The following is a 19,807-nucleotide window of genomic DNA, read 5'->3' on the forward strand; positions in this document are numbered from 1 at the left end:
AATGGTTGGTAGGCAGGATTGTATTCCAGACACTCCACCTAGCATTTTGGAGCAACCGGGTACATCTGCCTCCGGTCTGAGTAGTGCGCAGCTGGGCAGCAGTACAGGTAGTCACCCTAACACACACTCCCAGTCATCATGTAACAAAAAGTCTATGCCAAGTTCCGCAGGTGGTGGGACCTATTTCACTAGACCTAATCGCTCTGCTCCACAGCGGCAGGTTATAGATGTTCCTAGTATAGTCCAGCTGTTGTAGGCTGAGCTTTAGTTAGCTGGCCACATTTTTGATACCCCGGTGTTGTTCCTTGTATTAGTGAAGAAACCTGGAAACTGCAAGCTGAAAACAAATGTTTATTTAGCTGTAACATAGAATACGTTAACCATGAGCAACCTTCCTCGGATTCTGGCTGTTTCCCTCTCTACTCCAGCCAGGCCTCTCTCCAATCCTTGTTCCTTCCAGCCCCTCCACTCAAAGGAGGCTTTTAGTCTTGCAATCACCCTCAAAAAATAAAATTTCATAACAACTTTGGAAGCAATAAGCAATTATCAGGAGAGTTCAAATGCGGACAACGTGACTTTTGACTAGAAAACACTAGATAAAAAAAGTTTAAAGTCGATTGGCATGGAAATTGTTTACCCACGTCACGAAGAATGTGCACACAAACTCTCGTGCTCCTGGAACAAATATTCACAATCCTGATAACCAGGAAATAAATGATTAACTTTTGGGATAGGTTTATTGGGATTAAAGCTCTCAACAGGTTGGCCTTGTGGAGTTACATAATGCAGAAGGTGGGGCCAAATCCAGCCTGGATTCAGTATCTAGAACCCTGCCAAAATGGGACAGTTGTCTGCACTGGGACAGACTGGCAGTGACCTCCATCATGGACCTGGCCAGCATTGTAACTCTCCTTCTTGTCCTCTGCCTGACTTGGCTCCTTATTTCGGCAGCAGTGAGGAGCATATCGAGCCATGGGAAGCTGCCCCCCGGACCCATGCCGCTCCCTGTTATTGGAAATTTCCTGCAGATCAAGTCATCAGAAACTTTGAAATCCCTCCTCAGGGTGAGTTGACTGCCTCGGGGAACCAGGGGCAGAAGGCGCAGTCAGTTTTGGCTCTCTGCTTCTCAGTTACCCAACCTTAAATTCAGTTCTCAGTATTTCTGGAGAAATTTGAGAACTATTTTTTTTTTTTTTTAATAAATCTTCATGGAAATTTACCAGCGTTTTAGTGCAAATGTCTCCTTATAAACACATTCCCCCCACATGCCCTTTTGACTAATGTGAACATTTTTTCAAGTGATTTCCCTGAATATTTTCATTTGCATGCACCCTTTCCTGTGGTGTCTTCATTTGTCATTGTCTGGCAGGAGATCTGCGTTGCAGAACCTGGATCCGTGTGCTTCAGCTTGTGCATGGTTTGGGAAAGCTAAAGGTTGGTAGATTAGCCTTCCAATGAAAGCGGAACCAGATTTCTCCCCTGGCCCTTCTAGGAACAGAGCAGCAAGAGCAGCACCCAGGAGTCAAAGGGAAATTCAAATACCGTATTTTTCGTTCTATAAGACGCACCAGACCACAAGACACACCTACTTTTTGGAGGAGGAAAACAAGGAAAAGAATATTCTGAATCTCAGAAGCCAGAACAGCAAGAGGGATCGCTGCGCAGTGAAAGCAGCAATCCCTCTTGCTGTTCTGGCTTCTGCGATAGCTGCGCAGCCTGCATTCGCTCCATAAGACGCACACACATTCCCCCTTACTTTTTAGGAGGGGAAAAGTGAGTCTTATAGAGCAAAAATACAGTAATTGAGATGCACGGAGGCATCAGTTTGCCTCCATCTCTCTCCTCTTCCATCTCCACCCTTTCTCTTGCACAGGAATATGCTCAAAATACAGTGCTTCCCCAACTAAGCATCTCTGTGTCTTCTTTGTGGCTTTCTGGATATTCCTGTCTCTCTGCCTCTCACCAAAACACCTTCCTCCATCTCTCTCCTTGTATCCCTGCTGGCCTGCCTGCCTCTAGTTGGGTAGATTAGACAATGTTTGCCCTGTCCATCCAAAAGCTTTTATAAAGAGAGACACCTTTGATGAAACCTGGCCCCCCTTCTTTTCATACACAAGGGAAGTAGATAGCAAATTTCTCCCACCCGTTTCCAAACAGGTCTGTGGACAACCTGCAATGACCCATTAATGTTTTAAGATGATGTAAAATGACACTATAAACTCAATGCTATGTTTATTATTTTTTTGCAGAGACTGTATTAATTTTTATTTTTTTTTAAGGAGAGTTGACACACTTGGTAATCTTTTGTTTCTGTTTTCTTTGGATCTATATGTTCACCCATTTGCCTGATGTTTGCCTGATGCCAACTTGGTTAAATAACACAAAACAACCCCTGCTAGGACTCACCCACTCTTACCTTTCCGCTGCCCTTTCTTGGCACAGGTCTCTTTTTGAAAGCTCCCTGTTTGAACACTTTCCCTATTTTGCCCTGGTGCTTTCCCCATGAAAACCCACTCTTTACTACGGAATCGAGCAAACTGCAATCCTCGAAAAACCCAAATTGCTGTTTGTTCCGATTCAGCGTTAAAGAGCAGGTTTTCCTGGGGAATGTGGAGGTGCCAAAAGAGCGTTACTGCGAGTAGAAGTAACACTAGTAAAACCACTTGCCTACCTTTGCAAGGTTGTTGTGAGGACCAAATGTTGAGGTGCACTTTCCGCACTCAGCAAGCTAAGCATAATTCTTGCTAACTTCCGAAAGCATTTTTTCTTTTTTTTTAAACAACTCAACAGCAATCCTACATCTTTCACAACCCTCCCCTTCTTTTTAAACTTTCCAACCTGTTTTGCATCCTGGTAGGCAGCATTTAACTATACAGCATTTAACTATAAGGTCCATATAGTTCAAGCTATGGTTTTCCCAGTAGTGATGTATGGAAGTGAGAGCTGGACCATCAAGAAGGCTGATTGCCGAAGAATTGATGCTTTTGAATTCTGGTGATGGAGGAGACTCTTGAGAGTCCCATGGACTGCAAGAAGGTCAAACCTCTCAATTCTGAAGGAAATCAGCCCTGAGTGCTCACTGGAAGGACAGATCCTGAAGCTGAGGCTCCAAGACTTTGGCCACCTCATAAGAAGAGAAGAATCCCTGGAAAAGACCCTGATGTTGGGAAAGATGGAGGGCACAAGGAGAAGGGGATGACAGAGGACGGGATGGTTGGATAGTGTTCTCGAAGTTACCAGCATGAGATTGACCAAACTGGGGGAGGCAGTGGAAGACAGGAGTGCCTGGCGTGCTCTGGTCCAGGGGGTCACGAAGAGGCGGACACGACTAAACGACTAAACAACAACAGGCAGCATTTTGGAAACTCTAAATTTGGATAGAATCCTAGAATTGTAAAGTTGGAGGGGGGATCACCAGGGACAGCCAGTCCAACCCCTGGAAATGCAGGGATCTTTTGCCCAACATGGGACTCGAAACCATGTGTGACGAAAAAGTTGGTTTTGCTGGACCGGTTGGATCAATAAGCATTTCTTTCTTTCCCTGCCAGCAAATGGTTAATGAACGGCAGCCTCAGATTGGCCGTGGTTCCAGGAGGGAGCGTTTAAAAGGAGAGGATTTGAAGAGAGACAGGAGAGTTGAGAGGGTTGGTTAAGGCGGGTTGGAATTGAGGTTGGGAGATAGAGTAGGAGACGGGTTGAGCTTGGCTTTAACCATTTGCCTTTGAGAAAGAACTGCGCATTACAGTGGAAATTGTTAAGCAACACCCCCCCCTCTTCGATTCTCAGCTATGTTTCCCCTGGTGATGAAATACTGGTGTGTCAACATAGTGAGGCTTTTTGTTCAGGTGTTGCTGGCATCATCTTTCATAAATGTCTCCATTTATTTAAATATTTGTACTCTTACTTTTTCGTTCAATAGCAGGATCCTCACGGCAGCTATAACTCACCTCGTTGGAGATCTTGTGGTTTATTTTCCCCTGCAAAGAGAAATGGGTCAGGCGGCGGGGAGGATTTTGTCCCCCCCCCCCCAGTGATATTTATTGAATTTTCCACTTTTATCATATTCACATTTTGCTACATAATTCTATAATTATTATAGCTTATTATAATTCTATAAGAGCATCGACCTCCTTCCCTCCCTTTTTCTGACTTCCACACATCTTTCTATATTCTTTGCACTTCTATAATCACTTATTTACCTTCAATCTTATTACAGTATCTCACCTTGTTATCAGTAACTCAGTTCCTTATATTTACATTACAAAACATTTCAATTCAGGCCTGGCTTCTAGTTGAATTTTAGGTTTCACATTTAAACACATCATTGACGATTTATTAAAATTAACTTTTAACCCAGCTGCCTGAGGGGCGGGGTTTCACTGTTTGTGTTTTGGTGGTTGGTGGCGGAGAAAGGGGTTGCCCTCCTCTGCACGCCTTCTGGCTTGTCAATATCCTTCTTCAACTGTGGTGCCCAAAGCTGGACATAGGACTCCAGGTGGGCTCTGAACAAGGTGGAATAAAGCAGTACTATGACTTCCCTTGATCTGGACACTAGACTTCTGTGGATGAAGTCTAGAACTGCATTTTCAGCCTAGAGTCACGTTTTAGAGCCTTCTGGGTCAGAACCATTTCAAAAGACAACATTAAAACCATTTTTGTCCACACACCACAAGAGGGTTTAGTCAGAAATGACATTTAACCTTGCAGAACAGTCCCATCAGCATCTTGACACTTGCAGAGCCAGTCTGTGTGAGACATACCAGTCTCAAAATTTTATCAAAACAGGAATGGAAACTTGCTTTCATGCATTTTGTCCCCTTGCTTGATAAAGTGCATTTTGGTGGCAGGTAGAGGCCCTCTGAGCATGTGCCGAAAGCCTCCTGCCTGGCATATCTCTCCTTCCCACAAAATAAGAGTCTGAGGGAATTCAGTGAAGATATTTTAACACAGAGATGAATGTTCAGACCGCCCTGTTGGATCAGACAAAGGCCCAGCCTGTTTCCAGCATTTATGCTGTCGGCTTTTGTAAGAGTGCCAGTGAATTGTAAGAAAAAGAAACAGTGGATTAAAGAACTGCTCTGTTTTTTAAATTTTAAAAAGTAGCCTTTGGCCTTTCTCCTGTGCAGCTGCGCGACAAATACGGCCCAGTGTTCACCGTCTACTTTGGAAATCGCCCGATTGTGGTCCTCTGTGGACATGAAGCTGTGAAGGAGGCCCTGATAGACAAGGCGGAAGAATTTAGCGGAAGGAAAACCAACCCCACGATTCAAAGGACCTTTGATGGTTATGGTGAGGAGGAGGAACCCAGGGTGGTCCAACATGCAATTCAGAAGTCTTGTGTCCGCTGTTTCCTGGCTGCTATTCAATCCCGCTCCCCTTTCTCCTCCCCATACCTGTAGGGGTGGTGTTTTCTGAGGGAGAGCGCTGGAAGCAGCTGCGACGCTTCTCCCTCACCGTCCTGAGGAATTTTGGCATGGGGAAAAAAACAATTGAGGATCGGATCCGAGAGGAAGCTCAGTTCCTGCTGGAGGAATTTCATAAGACCAACCGTGAGTAGGCCAAGTGAAGGGCAGGGAGGAGGAGGTCAGTCCCACCAGGCTGGTCAGAAGCACGAGCTCCAAAGCCCAGACAGGCTGGGGAAGGGAAGGCTTTTTGTCCCAAAGGCAATGACAATCTCTGGGCTCAAGAAGGATAACGGGCAGGGAGGAAAGAGCATATACATTGCCCTCAAAATAACAGGTAAGTAGAGATAAAGGGGGACACGGGTGGTGCTGTGGTGTAAACCACTGAGCCTAGGACTTGCTGATCAGAAGGTCGGCAGTTTGAATCCCCGCAACGGGGTGAGCTCCCGTTGCTCGGTCCCTGCTCCTGCCAACCTAGCAGTTCGAAAGCACGTCAAAGTGCAAGTAGATAAATAGGTACCGCTCTGGCGGGAAGGTAAATGGCGTTTCCATGCGCTGCTCTGGTTCGCCAGAAGTGGCTTACTCCTGCTGGCCACATGACCTGGAAGCTGTACGCCGGCCCCCTCGGCCACTAAAGCGAGATGAGTGCCGCAACCCCAGAGTCGGCCACGACTGGACCTAATTGTCAGGGGTCCGAGCAACGGAAGCTCACCCCGTCATGGGAATTCGAACTGCCGACCTTCTGATTGGCAAGTCCTAGGCTCTGTGGTTTAACCCACAGTGCCACCCACGTCCCTAACATGCATCAAACTATTAAGAAATAAAAGTAGTGTTCGGAATAGTTCTCAGTGGGAAATATGCAATGAAACATGGTTGGGAGGCCCAGAGCCAAAGCACAAATTGTTTAAAAGACCTGGGTGAGTAAAAAGGCATTCACCAGATGCAAAAAGACCATAATGATAGCACTGAGCGAGATCTCTGGGAAGGCTGCTCCATAGCCAGCGAAGTTCTTCATTCTAGTAGCCTGGTCAGCAATAGGTATCTTAAGTTCTGGGTGGGTATTGCAGATGATCTTTTGAGAATAGTTTGGGAGAGGACTTTGCAGGTGTTCCACAGTTCCTCACACTTCCCAAGAAGCACAATGCGTCTTCCTTGTTTCCTTTGCCCTGGCATTGCAGAGGAGCCTTTCGATCCCACCTTCCACCTCAGCCGCGCCGTTTCCAACGTTATCTGCTCCATCGTCTTTGGCGACCGCTTTGACTACGAAGACAAGGATTTCCAGGCCCTGATGAAGATGATGAATGACAGCTTCCGGGAGTCGAGCACCGCCTGGTCTCAGGTACCCGGTCTCAAAGCAGACAGAGCACAAATCCATTTCCCAATCAGACACCCTCCTGATATTGCTGGAATGGAGCTCCCATCATCTTAATCACCCCTGAGCATTGGCCTTGCGGGCTGTGCTCTGTGCCTGATGGGATTTGGAGTCTAAGCTCATGTGGAGAGCAGAAGGGCACCAGGCTGGACAAGGGTCTGAAAGCCAGCCGTAGTTTATAACAGCTACTTATCATCTAGTGGGGCCTCCTTGGCTTGCAAGGAAGCTCTCCTGACCCTCCGGAGGCATTCCTGGTCAGCTGCCGGTGCCTTTCTTTCTTCTTGCAGTTCTATGACATGTATGCCAGCATTCTGAAGTACTTTCCAGGGCCACACACCAAGATCTATGACATTCTGGAAGACATGAGAGCCTACATTGCCAAGAGAGTGAAGAAGAACAAGGAGACCCTTGACCTCAATGCACCACGTGACTTCATTGACTGCTTCCTCATCCAGATGGAAAAGGTACCCTGTTGGCGTATGACATGAGGTGGGATTTCCACAGGGAGCTGTAGGTTCACACAAGGCTCACTAAGTCGCACATCACTTACAAAGAGATGCTATCTCTGGACTGCCACAGGGGCTCTGCAGATTCTGCTGCTTGCTAACACACCTTGCTGATAATACACTTTGCAACTGCTTCATGATCAGGTGTGCCACCATTTCAGTCACTGGTGAACCTAGAGTGTGCTAGGCAAGCATGTAAAATTATCGTGCAAAGTTCAGTGAATGCTGCTCACCAACTGAGGGGCCCCTCTAGGCTTGTGCCTTATTGCACGGGGTGATTTCTGCAATGTGTTCTTGACACAGTAATAGTGCATTAATGGTGGGTCTGTTTTGCTATCCAAATTGTTCTGTAATACTTCCACAATGCTCATGCTATTGCTGTCCGGAGGGGCTGGAGTGCTACAAAAGCAGTACACAAAAATAAAGCAGAATGTTTGTTGTATGAAAAGTTATGAACTGATTTCGGTAAGAAGTTACAGGGTACGCACTCCTTTGAAATGAAGCAGCGTGACCTAGGGTTTCCAGATGTCCCCAGTTCCCGGGGACAGTCCCTGGATTTGCAAATCTGTCCCCAGATAAATTCCATGCCCGGAATGTCCCCAGATTTGCAAATCCGTCCCCGGGAAATGTGGCAGCAGCAGTCTCAGCAGCCTGGAGCCAGTCTGGTAGCGCAGTTGGCTCTGGCTGGCTTCAGGAGCTGCTTGCTGCTGCTGCCACTGCTGAAGGGGAACCAGGGACGTCTGGCGGTACAGATCTCCTTCCCCCTTTGTTTTGACAGATTGGAGGAGGCTCGGGAGTCGTGGGCGGGCAGCTGTTGCCCACGTGGTTTCTCTGCCAGGCAAGGTGCAACTCCGCGACTCCTGAGTTACAGGGTACGCACTCCCCAGTCAAAACAAAGGAGGAAGGGAGAAGGCAATCGGGCGAGGCTCGGCAGTTGCGGGCAGGCAGCCGTTGCCCAGTTTTTTAAAAAAACCTCTGTGCATTTATGTTTCACATGGTGCGAAAGAAGGGCTTTGCATGTGTACTTGGGGCCAGGGTCTTTTGCCTCATCATCCCCACTACTGACTCCCTGTTAATACTCAGCTTCAAAAATAAAAAAAGTGTCCCCAGATTTGTTGAAAAAAAATCTGGTAATGATAGTGTGACCACCCCAAAACTTTTGCAGGTGCAAAGAGAATTGAAAGCTGAATTGTGTACATTGTGAATGCAAAGTATAAAGGATCTCTCTAGAGGGACCAAAAGTTGGTTCAAGTAAACCTCACACATTTATTTAGCTGCTTTGCGTCTCCAATATACATTGGAAAGCCTTCTGGCAGTCCCCTCACTGTGAGAAGTGAAACTACAGGGAACCAGACAGAAGACCTTTTTGGTAGTCACACCCACCCCATGGAAAGCCCTCCTGGAAAAGGTCAAAGAGTTCCACAGCTATATAATTTTTCACAGACATCTGGAGGCAGCCCTAGTTTGAGAAGCTGTCAATGGATGTTGTTGGTTTTCCTGTATTTTTGTTGGAAGCCACCCAGAGCGGCTGGGGCAACCCAGTCCGATGGGTGGGGCATAAGAAATTTATCACCATTATCATTAATGATCTGATGGGTTGACAAGTGTCCAGCTTGCCTAGTTTCTCTTCACCCCCATCAGACAAGTGACGTCCTTCTTCCCTAAAAGGACTATAACAGAGGCAGCAGCCCTGAAACCAACTCCCCCTACGTCTCACCCACATGGGGGAATCCTGATGACATTGGCTTCCTGTTTCTCTTCAGGAGAAAAGCAACCCGTCCAGCGAATTCAACACCAAGAACCTAGAACTCACCACACTCAATTTGTTCTTTGCTGGGACGGAGACCGTCAGCTCCACCCTGAGATACGGGTTTCTGTTTCTGATGAAATACCCCGAAGTGCAAGGTAAGGAAGGGAACCAGCACACTGCCGCCAGGCTGATTAAAGCCCAACCTAGCCTGTTGGGGGCTGGGGAGTGAGTAAGGAAGGGGGAGATGCGACAGAGGTGTGTAGAGTTAGGCTTGGTGTGGAGAAAGTGGGTAGGAGCAGTTCTAACCCAACAGAGCCATCCAGTGAAGCTGAATGTTGGGAGATACACAGTGATGAACTATGGAACTCACCGACACAAGATGTTGTGATGGCCACTGGGACAGATTTAAAAGAGGACTAGACCAACCCATGGAGAATAAGACAATCCATGGCTCTTAATCACGATGGCTATGCTGTACTTTCCCCGTTGGAGGCAGATATACTTCTGGGCCTCAGTTGCTGGGACTGCAAGTCAAGAGAGTGCTGTTAAATTCAGGTCATGCTGATATTTAGTTGGTGACAGGGAGACCAGGTTGCTGGGCTGCATGGGTCCCCCTTAGGCCTGACCCAGCAGGGCTTTTTATACATGCTGTTTTTATTCCCTGTATTTTAATAAACTTGGGTTGTTTTTTTTAAGGATTGATTTTTAATTCCATCTGAGTTGAATAAATTATTGAATTGAATTGAATTTCATTATTACGGTCACAGATCACTTACAATATCAGGAAAATCATAAAACGCAACAGGAATACATTGAATTGCAATTGGGTATAACAGAGACAATTCATATATAGGAGCAGTTAAAAATATATATTAAATCTTGATCACTAAAATATAACTTAAAATTGTCATTTAAAACCTTAATCATTTTGGTAGTACAGCTTGTTCCCTAAGTTTTATGGCAGTCGCACAGTTTTTGGCCACTTTAGCGTGATCTCCAGGTCCTTGTCCCCTACCAGGAGTTCTAGACATTGAAGTTCAGACCCATTCGGAGATTTTTGTATAACAGGAGTGATAAATACCGAGCGTATATCCCCGTAGAAACGGCAGCGTAACAAGATATGAGAAACAGTTTCTACCTCCATCAATCCGCAGGGGCAGACTTGTTCCACATAAGGTTTGCCCTCGAATCTGCCCTGCAAGAAGGCAAATGGCAGCACGTTGAATCTAGAGAGGGTAAATGACCGCCTGTATTTGGGTATTTGTAATTTTGACAAATAATTTGCTGGGGTAAATCCTCTCCCATTATCTTTTATTGCTGCGTTTTTATTCATCTCGCTCACGTGGCAGAATTAATCATTTATTAAATGGTTACCTTCTCATATGCTTTCAGCTTTTTGTGATTTTATTTTACACCTGTTTTGTTTTAATTTGCGCAAGCTGCCTTGAGTCTGGAGAAATAAAGGAACATTTAGCTAGGTTCAAGCTGAAAACTGAACTGCGTTTTGGTGCTACACTCATACCTGGGTTTAGATGTGCTTCAGGTTGAGCGTTTTCAAGTTACGCTCTGCGAAAACCCTTAAGTAACTGAGTGTGTTACTTCCGGGTTTCGCCGCTTGCGCATGCGCAGATGCTCAAAATGATGCCGCGTGCATGTGCGGAAGCGGCAAAACACGACCCGTGCATGCGCAGACGTGCCGTAGTGTCTGCGAACGGGGCTCTGGAACGGATCCCGTTTGCATCCAGAGGTGCCACTGTAAACGGATAGCTCAGGCAGTGGACTACGAGACTCGGGGTCATGGATTCAAGCCCCATGTTGGGCCAAAGATTCCTGCATTACTGTGGGTTGGGCTAGATGACCCTCGTGTTCCCTCCCGACTCTGATTTTCTGACCCTTCTCTGATCTAAATGCATTGGACAGCAAAAATGCACCAGGAGATTGACCAAGTGATTGGCCAGAACCGTGCCCCCAACATTGAAGACCGGAGCCAGATGCCTTATGTGGACGCTGTCATCCACGAAGTCCAGAGGGTCAGTGACCTCATCCCCATGAACTTGGCCCACTCTGTGATGCGCGACACTGAATTCCGAGGCTACATCATCCCTAAGGTATCAGTTGTGGGGCAGAGGGGATAAAAAGTGTCTGGGACACAACAAAATGGGTTCTTGTTGTTGTTTAAAAGAGATTAGCAACATTCACAGATTTGTGCCTTGCCACCAACATCTGCCCACAACAGTTGGGTCTTCATCCGGCACAGAATCCACCTGTTGGAGGCTGGATGGGGTGATGTTGGCTCCTGTTATTGGCGGGTATTTGGCAAAGGAAAAGGACTAGACACCCTCCAGGAGAGGCTTAAAGATTTGCCAATCCGTTAAGCAGCCTTCACCAAGCTGGTGCCCTCTAGGTGTCTCGCATGGCCATGCTGGCTGGGATTGACCAGAGTTGCATTTCAAAACATCTAGAGGGTACCAGGTTGGCAAAAGCTGCCAACATAGCACTTAACAACAACAACAACACAACAGCCAATCCTCAAAGGATGACCAGGGCCCAGCTGGTAAAGTCTCACGCTGAGGCTAGTTTACAGGGTGCATGGGGACCATAGCTGTCAACTTACAGATTTGAAAATAAGGGACCAGCAGCCTCAAAAATAAGGGACCAGCAGCCAAAATAAGGGATTTTCAGAGCACAGCTATGTTCAACTTCTGAGCCCCTCCCAGCCAAAGGCAGAAAGCCCAGCCAGCAGCCAAACGAAGCCTCAAGCAGTGGTTCCCACAGCGCAGCAACCCGGCAAAGGGGATGCAGCAAGGAAAACCACCATCACCTCTCCGCTGGGAAGCACTGAGCAAAGGCGAGTCCCCAGGCAACGCGGCAGATTTGATCGGCACAAGGCATGCAAGCTCCACCCCTCAGTCGTTCTCAGACTCCTTATTGGGTGAGCAACGCAGCCAAGCAACACAGTTGGAGCCTCCCTCCTCCCTGGCCGGCAGGGAGGGAGGGAGGGAGAGGAGCTGCTTCCTTTGAAACCCGGGAAATTTAAGGGACATCATCAATAAGGGACAGCAGCGGGACACGGCGCTGGGATAAAGGACTTTCCTGCCAAATAAGGGACGCTTGACAGCTATGATGTGGACACATCTGTCCTCCAACACCTGGCCTCTAGTCCTCACCCTCCAGACATGCCGCTTGAAGCAGCTGGCTGACTCTGCCTAATGGCAAGGCTGGACCTCCTCTTGGCTTAAGCTGAACTACAGCCAGAGGTGGAATGCCTCCCCGACCCCAGACGGATGCCCATAGTGATGCTTCTGTAGAGTGGGGGGACGGGGACCTGTAGATCAACTGACTGTTTGACCAGATTGCATGAGATTTCTGTGGGTCAGCTACCCACGTGGTGCCTTCACATTCAGGCAAGGCAGTCTGTAGATGTCACAGCGAGGAGTTGGCCAGTGGTCGAATGTGGCTGGCAATCAATCAGTTGATGTATGGGGTTGAGAGCTTCTCTCTCTCAACTTTCCCTGAATTGTTGCAATTCTGATCTCAATATTCTCTCCCTCTTTTTCCTAGGGGACAGAAATCTACCCTATGCTCCACACTGTTCTGTTCGACCCCAAGAAGTTTAAAAGCCCATTTGCTTTCAACCCTGAGAACTTCCTGGATGAGAATGGGCGCTTCAAGAAGAATGACGCTTTCATGCCATTCTCCTCAGGTAGATTAATAATAATAATAATAATAATAATAATAATAAAAAAAAAAAATTTATTATTTATACCCCGCCCATCTGGCTGGGTTTCCCCAGCCACTCTGGCCGGCTTCCAACAGAATATTAAAAAATCTATTAAACATTAAAAGCTTCCCTAAACAAGGCTGCCTTCAGATGTCTTCTAAAAGTCTGGTAGTTGTTTTACTCTTTGACATCTGGTGTGAGAGCACTCCACAGGCTGGGTGCCACTACTGAGAAGGCCCTCTGCCTGGTTCCCTGTAACTTGGCTTCTCGCAGCGAGGGAACCTCCAGAAGGCCCTCGGTGCTGGACCTCAGTGTCTGGGGAGAACAATAGGGGTGGAGACGCTCCTTCAGGTATACTTAGACCTCTTAAACCAGGTTTCCTCAACCTCGGCCCTCCAGATGTCTTGAGACTACAGTTCCCATCATTCCTGACCACTGGTTCTGCTAGCTAGGGATCATGGGAGTTGTAGGCCAAAAACATCTGGAGGGCCGAGGTTGAGGAAGCCTGTCTTAAACCCTTTTTTCTTTTTGCAAATGAGAATCTTCCCCATCCCCTCCTCCTTCAAGTTGTGAATGTCGGACTTGCGTTCGACCAAGCAACTCTTCCAGAATCGCCCTTCTCTGACGTAATTAACGACCAGAGCCTCTGATAAGGCTCCAAGTACGTTCCCCATTCTGCAGAGTATCCAGCACAGGGAAGGAGCTAAGATAGCATGAGCTCCATGCTAAGAGTTTTATTACTAAGCTACGCAGACAGAAAAGAAATACACCCTCTCTCTGTGAGAGCAGAGAGCAACCAAAAAACAAAGGAACAGGGAACCAGTAACGTCACATCCGTCTCCCGTGAGACTTCCAACAGTATGGAATCTCTGGAATGTAAACAGAGTCTTGTGACTCCAAGAACTGCACAGTGGCAACAAAGAGAAACTAACAGTGAACCTTGGTCTCCTACAGAAAACAAACCTTCATTGCACTGTGGCTTTTACTTGGTTGTTGGTAGTGTTTACACATACCCTACTCCCTAACACACACCATAATAAATAAATGTGCAAAGGCATGGGGAGATGTTAATAACAAATATAGGGGCAAAATCTGCTGGAAGGAAGTATTGGTTGTAGGTGGGGCTGCCAACTTTGGTCTGGCAAAGTAAGGGACAAGTCCTGGGATTGGGGTGGGGGAGAGAATTGGTTCTGTTCCGGCTCTATGATTTTATGAATCTATAAGCCCATTTTACATACACAGTCTGAATAAATACTTCCTCTTGCCATCCTAGATCTCCTGTCCCTAAGTTTCACTGGATGACACACACGCTCACACAAAGAGATCTGCCAAAACAACAACAACAGGGTTTTAGTCCTATAAGAGAGGAAAACTCCCCTCCCTCCATTCACATGGATTTCAGCTGCTCTGTTCACACCCCAAGGATGTTGGACTTGACCTAAATCTGGCCTCTAACCCCAAAGCCCATGTCTTCCCTCCCTGCTGATTCTTCTCCCTTTCGCCTTGCAGGGAAACGGGTGTGCCTGGGTGAAACGCTGGCCCGAATGGAGCTCTTCCTCTTTTTCACCACCACCCTGCAGAGATTCCAGCTGAAGCCCCTTGTGGACCCCAAGGACATTGACACAACCCCCCAGGAGTGCGGCTTTGCCACCATCCCGCCCTTCTACAAGCTCTGCATCGTCCCACGTTGAGTGGAGACCAAATCGTGTCTTTCCTCCCCTGCCACTGTGCTCTTGCACAAGATGGTCTCTCTGGCTGCTCAGGGAGAGGGGAGCGGTCTTCTTCCCTTTCCTGGCCCTCGCCCAAGGGCTTTTGTAAGGGGCGGCTTCAAGATTTCCCTCTCAAATCAGGCCTCGTTCCTACCTGTGGACTGGGCTTCCTTCGGCTGGGTCTATGCCTCTCTGTGTTTATCATTCTTCTTTTCCCATTGCTGCCCTTCCCATCCTCTCTGCTGAGCCCAAAGAACTTCAGTGCCTCTTGAATTCCCATCTCCTTGCAAAGTGTGTTTAAGCTTTGACCTTGCGCCTGAAAAGAAAAGAAGAACTTGCAGAATTTGCTTCTGGACTTGTTGGTTGTTATACACTTCACACCTTGTGGGGGGCCGGACTATATTTTGGGGGGGAAATATGAACGAGTTCCTATGCCCCACAAATACCCCAGAGATGCATTTTAAATAAAAACACACGTTCTACTCATATAAATACATGCTGATTCCCGGACCGTCCACGGGCTGGATTTAGAAGGCCATTGGGCCGCATCCGGCCCCCGGGCCTTAGTTTGCCTACCCATGGCTTAGGACTTCTAGATGGGAAAGGGTTTGCTGGTAATTTTCTTGCATTGCTTTGCTGTGTGATGGATTTATTATGACATTTTGTTGTGCTCTCTTGAGTTTGGAGCCTGCAGGGGAAGTAATGAATATCAGAGCCTAGAGCAACATGCCATGATTGTTGTTGTTGTTTTTGTGTGTGTGTGTGTGTGGATGTTTTCTGTCTGGGCTAGAAGACGCCAGGCATATGAGAATTCTCTCTGGTGAGTTTCTGAGCCGCACCAGTCTCTCAGAATCCTGGTTGCCAACTCCAGTTTCCACCTCCCTCTCCTCAGCCCCCAGCACCCAAGGAGAGAATGTAAATTGTGATCTAACAGTGCTAGAGAAATGTTTGCATAAAGCTTGGTGACACATACTTTTTCCACAGTGCTGTCGCGGTCAGAGATATAGATGGCATCTAAATGCTAAGATTGACAAAAAGCATAAAAAGGTAAAGGTACCCCTGCCCGTACGGGCCAGTCTTGCCAGACTCTAGGGTTGTGCGCTCATCTCACTCTATAGGCCGGGAGCCAGTGCTGTCCGCAGACACTTCCGGGTCACGTGGCCAGTGTGACATCGCTGCTCTGGCAGGCCAGCGCAGCACACGGAACACCGTTTACCTTCCCGCTAGTAAGCGGTCCCTATTTATCTACTTGCACCCGAAGGTGCTTTCGAACTGCTAGGTTGGCAGGCGCTGGGACCGAACGACAGGAGCGCACCCCGCCGCGGGGATTCGAACCGCCGACCTTTCGATCAGCAAGTCCTAGGTGCTGAGGCTTTAACCCACAGCGCCACCTGCGTCCCCAAAAAGCATACATATATTAAAAAATATAGTAATTTCCATGCATAATAAAATGAAGGACCGATTATGCAAATGAGTCAGAGGTTACTTTGTTAGAGCAACAGTGAAATTCTATGTAAGGTAAAGGTAAAGGTAAAGGGACCCCTGACCATTAGGTCCAGTCATGGCCGACTCTGGGGTTGCGGCGCTCATCTCGCTTTACTGGCCGAGGGAGCCGGTGTACAGCTTCCGGGTCATGTGGCCAGCAGGACTAAGCCGCTTCTGGCGAACCAGAGCAGCGCACGGAAACGCCGTTTACCTTCCCGCCGGAGTGGTACCTACTTATCTACTTGCACTTTGACATGCTTTCGAACTGCTAGGTTGGCAGGAGCAGGGACCGAGCAATGGGAGCTCACCCCGTCACGGGGATTTGAACTACTGACCTTCTGATCGGCAAGTCCTTGGCTCTGTGATTTAACCCACAGTGCCACCCATGTCTCTCCCGCGAAATTCTATGTACTTTTACTCAAAAATAAGTTCCACTATGACCAGAGGAGTTTCCTTCTCAGAAGGTGCACACTGATGGCACGTTAGACATTTTACAGGATGGGATGGTCATTTGAATTTAGCCTTGGAGGGATAAATAAATATTTGCATGCAATGAGTTTAAATCAAAACAAAACAACCCAATAGTCCAACAATTTGTTCTTTTGCTATGAAGAGGCAGTTTGAGGTGGAAAGGCAGGACAGGGCTTGAGTGAACATAGCCACTTGGCAGCCCTCGATGCAAGTTATATAATCAGCAAATCGTCCACAATTTAGTCTGCTTGGAAAATGGCAGCCTGAGCAGGGAAAGCCACCAAAACCATCATCTGCTTTGTGTAATCTGTGTACGTTGCTTAGACAGCGAGATACTCCACCCCCCTTTCCAGCCAATCAGCCTTGAATGGAGAAGCACACTAAATCATGCCCCGCAGAGCGAGGCTGGCAGTCCTGAGATGTTTTCTGACACTTTTTGATCATTCCCCAAATTGGTGGAGAATTTCAGCCCCCACTGAGCAATAGCCATCTGCAGGACAGCTGGAGGAATAAAGGCACAAGCATGGACCCAGCCCAGTATATTTAAGAAGAGTTGAAGTGGGACATGGAGGAGGAGGAGTTTGGATTCGATGTCCCGCTTTATCACTACCCAAAGGACTCTCAAAGCGGCTAACATTCTCCTTTCCCTTCCTCCCCCACAAGAAACACTCTGTGAGGTGAGTGGGGCTGAGAGACTTCAGAGAAGTGTGACTGGCCCAAGGTCACCCAGCAGCTGCATGTGGAGGAGCAGAGACGCGAACCCAGTTACCCAGATTACGAGTCCACCGCTCTTAACCACTACACCACACTGGCTCTCCCCTTCCACCAGGGGTGACACTAGGCTTTATTTCACCTGGGTCAAAGACCCTGTTTGGCAGCACCCCAATCCCCACCCATTTGTGTACACACAAACAGGCTGGGAGCCTCTGGAGGCTTCAACTGGGGCAAAAAACGTGGCTAGTCCCCACCCTCCGATTGATGCTTTTGAATTATGGTGCTGGAGAAGACTCTTGAGAGTCCCATGGACTGCAAGAAGATCAAACCTCTCCATTCTGAAGGAAATCAGCCCTGAGTGCTCACTGGAAGGACAGATCCTGAAGCTGAGGCTCCAAGACTTTGGCCACCTCAGGAGAAGAGAAGACTCCCTGGAAAATACCCTGATGTTGGGAAAGATGGAGGGCACAAGGAGAAGGGGATGACAGAGGACGAGATTGTTGGACAGTGTTCTCGAAGCTACCAGCATGGGTTTGACCAAACTGTGGGAGGCAGTGGAAGACAGGAGTGCCTGGCGTGCTCTGGTCCAGGGGGTCATGAAGAGTCGGACATGACTAAACGACTAAACAATAAAGTCCCCAACCCCCAACCCCATAGCTACAGTTCTGCCTTCCACTCTCCCCTCCCATTGCTTCCTCCATCCACCAGTAGGAATAAGCTACCAATGTAAGTTTCTTTCAGAATTAACTGAGCTAACATTTCTCAGAACATTTCTGGGAATATTTCCTCCCCATCTGCATGAACGGCTGAAGATCTTCCTCGCTATAGAATTATATAATTGTAGAGCTGCAAGAAACCTCCAGCCCCAACCTTGGGCCTCCAGCTGTTTGTGGACTACAATTCCCATCATCCTTGACCACTGGTCTTGCTAGCGAGGGATGATGGGAGTTGTAGTCCAAAAATAGCTGGAGGCCCAAGGTTGGGGAACTTCGAACTAGATCATACAGGATCATACAGGAGAGATTTCAATCCAACCTCTGCTTAAAAATTCCCAATGAAAGGTAGTCCACATCTCGTGGCAGTCAGTTCCACTGTCAAACAGCTCTTACAGTCCTAATGCTCTTACAGTCCTTCCTGATGTTTAGTCAGAATCTCTCTCTCTCTCTTTTTGGTAACGTGAATCCATTGCTTTGGTCATTCCTCCAGAGCAGGAGAAAACAAGCTTGTTCCTTCTTGCCTACGAAGATATTTGAAGATGGTCATCCTCTCAGTCTCCTCTATCAGGCTAAATTGGGTATAATTCCCTCAACCATTCCTCATAAGGCTTGGTCTCCAGACCCTTGATCACCTTGGTTACCCTTCTCTGCACACGTCAGAACAGGACTCCAGGTGTGGTCTGACCAAGAGTAGGACTATACGATACGATAATCTTTATTGTCATTGTCCCATACAGAACAACAAAATTGAAAAAATCTACATCAGACATTCAAAAACCAACAAGCCTGCTATCCCAACTATCCCAGCCTGGTTAGCCCCCTAAAAACTCTGATACCCCATAATTAAATACAATATACCGTATTTTTCGCTCTATAACATGCACCTGACCATAACACGCACGTAGTTTTTAGAGGAGGAAAACAAGTAAAAAATATTCTAAACAAAACAGTGGATGTATGATTTTTGTGGTTCATGCTGTGGCCACAGACATGTGATCTGACGGTGAGTTTGGGGTAGCCCAATGCAAAAATCCTGAGGATCCATGTGGATCTGTGCTTTGTAACCACGTTTTTGCACCATTTCGGCCCCATGAAACAGTGGGTGCGTGTGTGTTTTTTGGTGCAGGCTGTAGCCATGGACATGCTATGTGATCTGATGGTGAATTTGGGGTGACTCGGTGCAAAAAATCCTGAGGATCCATGTGGATCCGTGCTTTGTAACCACGTTTTAAGTGGGGAGGGAAGGAAAAGTACTAAAGGGACAAGGAGCACGCGTGGGGTGTGTGGAGAAGGATGCTGCTAATAATGCAGGAGAGGGGTATAAGGGGAGAAGGCTCCTCTCCTCTCCCGCTTTGCTCCTTTAAAACAAGCAGGCTCTGCGTCTCTCCCTCCTCCCCGGCTCGGCAGCTGTCGAAACGCCCACACTCACACTTAAAGATAATTAAAAGCAACCCGCTAAGACAAGTAAAGGAAACCACGACAGTAACCACTCTGAGACAAATCAAGAAAAATTGTGAGCAACACTCTCCCCCAACAAGCGCAGTGAGGTCAAAACACACACACACACGCAGAGAACCGGCCCTAAGGTCGCAGGGGGCCTGGAAGTCGCAGGGGCGCTGGGGGAGTGAACGGGAAGCAAGAGAAGGAGAACGATCCCTCACACACACACAGACACACAGAGTATCAATCCTAAAGTCGCAGGGGCGCTGGGAGAGCGCAGGGGCGCTGGGGGAGGGAAGCAGCAGGAGGAGAACGATAGCTCAAGCACACACACACACACAGCCCCTACAGTGGCTAATCCAAAATCGGACAGCAAAAAACTGCAGGCAGGGACAGAGAGAACGGGGTTGTTTTAAAGCAGCCAACCGGGACAGGAGCCGCTTACACTCGTGTAAGCGGCTCCTCTCCTCTCCCGCTCTGCTTCTCTCCCTCCTCCCCGGCGGGGCTCACTGACAGGAGCC

The 19,807-nt window shown here is 47.8% G+C and overlaps 1 protein-coding gene across 1 annotated transcript; it reads left to right on the forward strand.

The window, feature by feature from the left end:
- The first annotated feature begins 834 nt into the window (after nucleotides 1-834).
- On the forward strand, nucleotides 835-14,739 carry LOC144328523 (cytochrome P450 2G1-like). Its single transcript, XM_077932373.1, has 9 exons — nucleotides 835-1,064; nucleotides 5,127-5,289; nucleotides 5,400-5,549; nucleotides 6,581-6,741; nucleotides 7,062-7,238; nucleotides 9,044-9,185; nucleotides 10,951-11,138; nucleotides 12,592-12,733; nucleotides 14,261-14,739. The coding sequence occupies exons 1-9, from the start codon at nucleotides 885-887 to the stop codon at nucleotides 14,440-14,442; spliced, it is 1,485 nt and encodes a 494-aa protein (XP_077788499.1). The 5' UTR covers nucleotides 835-884; the 3' UTR covers nucleotides 14,443-14,739.
- Nucleotides 14,740-19,807: the final 5,068 nt, after the last annotated feature.

This window comes from Podarcis muralis, chromosome 7, assembly GCF_964188315.1.
Source record: "Podarcis muralis chromosome 7, rPodMur119.hap1.1, whole genome shotgun sequence".
NCBI lineage: Eukaryota > Metazoa > Chordata > Lepidosauria > Squamata > Lacertidae > Podarcis > Podarcis muralis.

Bases quoted from the DNA above. Each gene is read 5' to 3' on its own strand.
- LOC144328523 (XM_077932373.1), top strand. From the start codon at position 885: ATGGACCTGGCCAGCATTGTAACTCTCCTTCTTGTCCTCTGCCTGACT. The intron at 5,290-5,399 runs GTGAGGAGGAGG...CCATACCTGTAG, and splicing joins AAGGACCTTTGATGGTTATG to GGGTGGTGTTTTCTGAGGGA. The intron at 5,550-6,580 runs GTGAGTAGGCCA...CTGGCATTGCAG, and splicing joins GGAATTTCATAAGACCAACC to AGGAGCCTTTCGATCCCACC.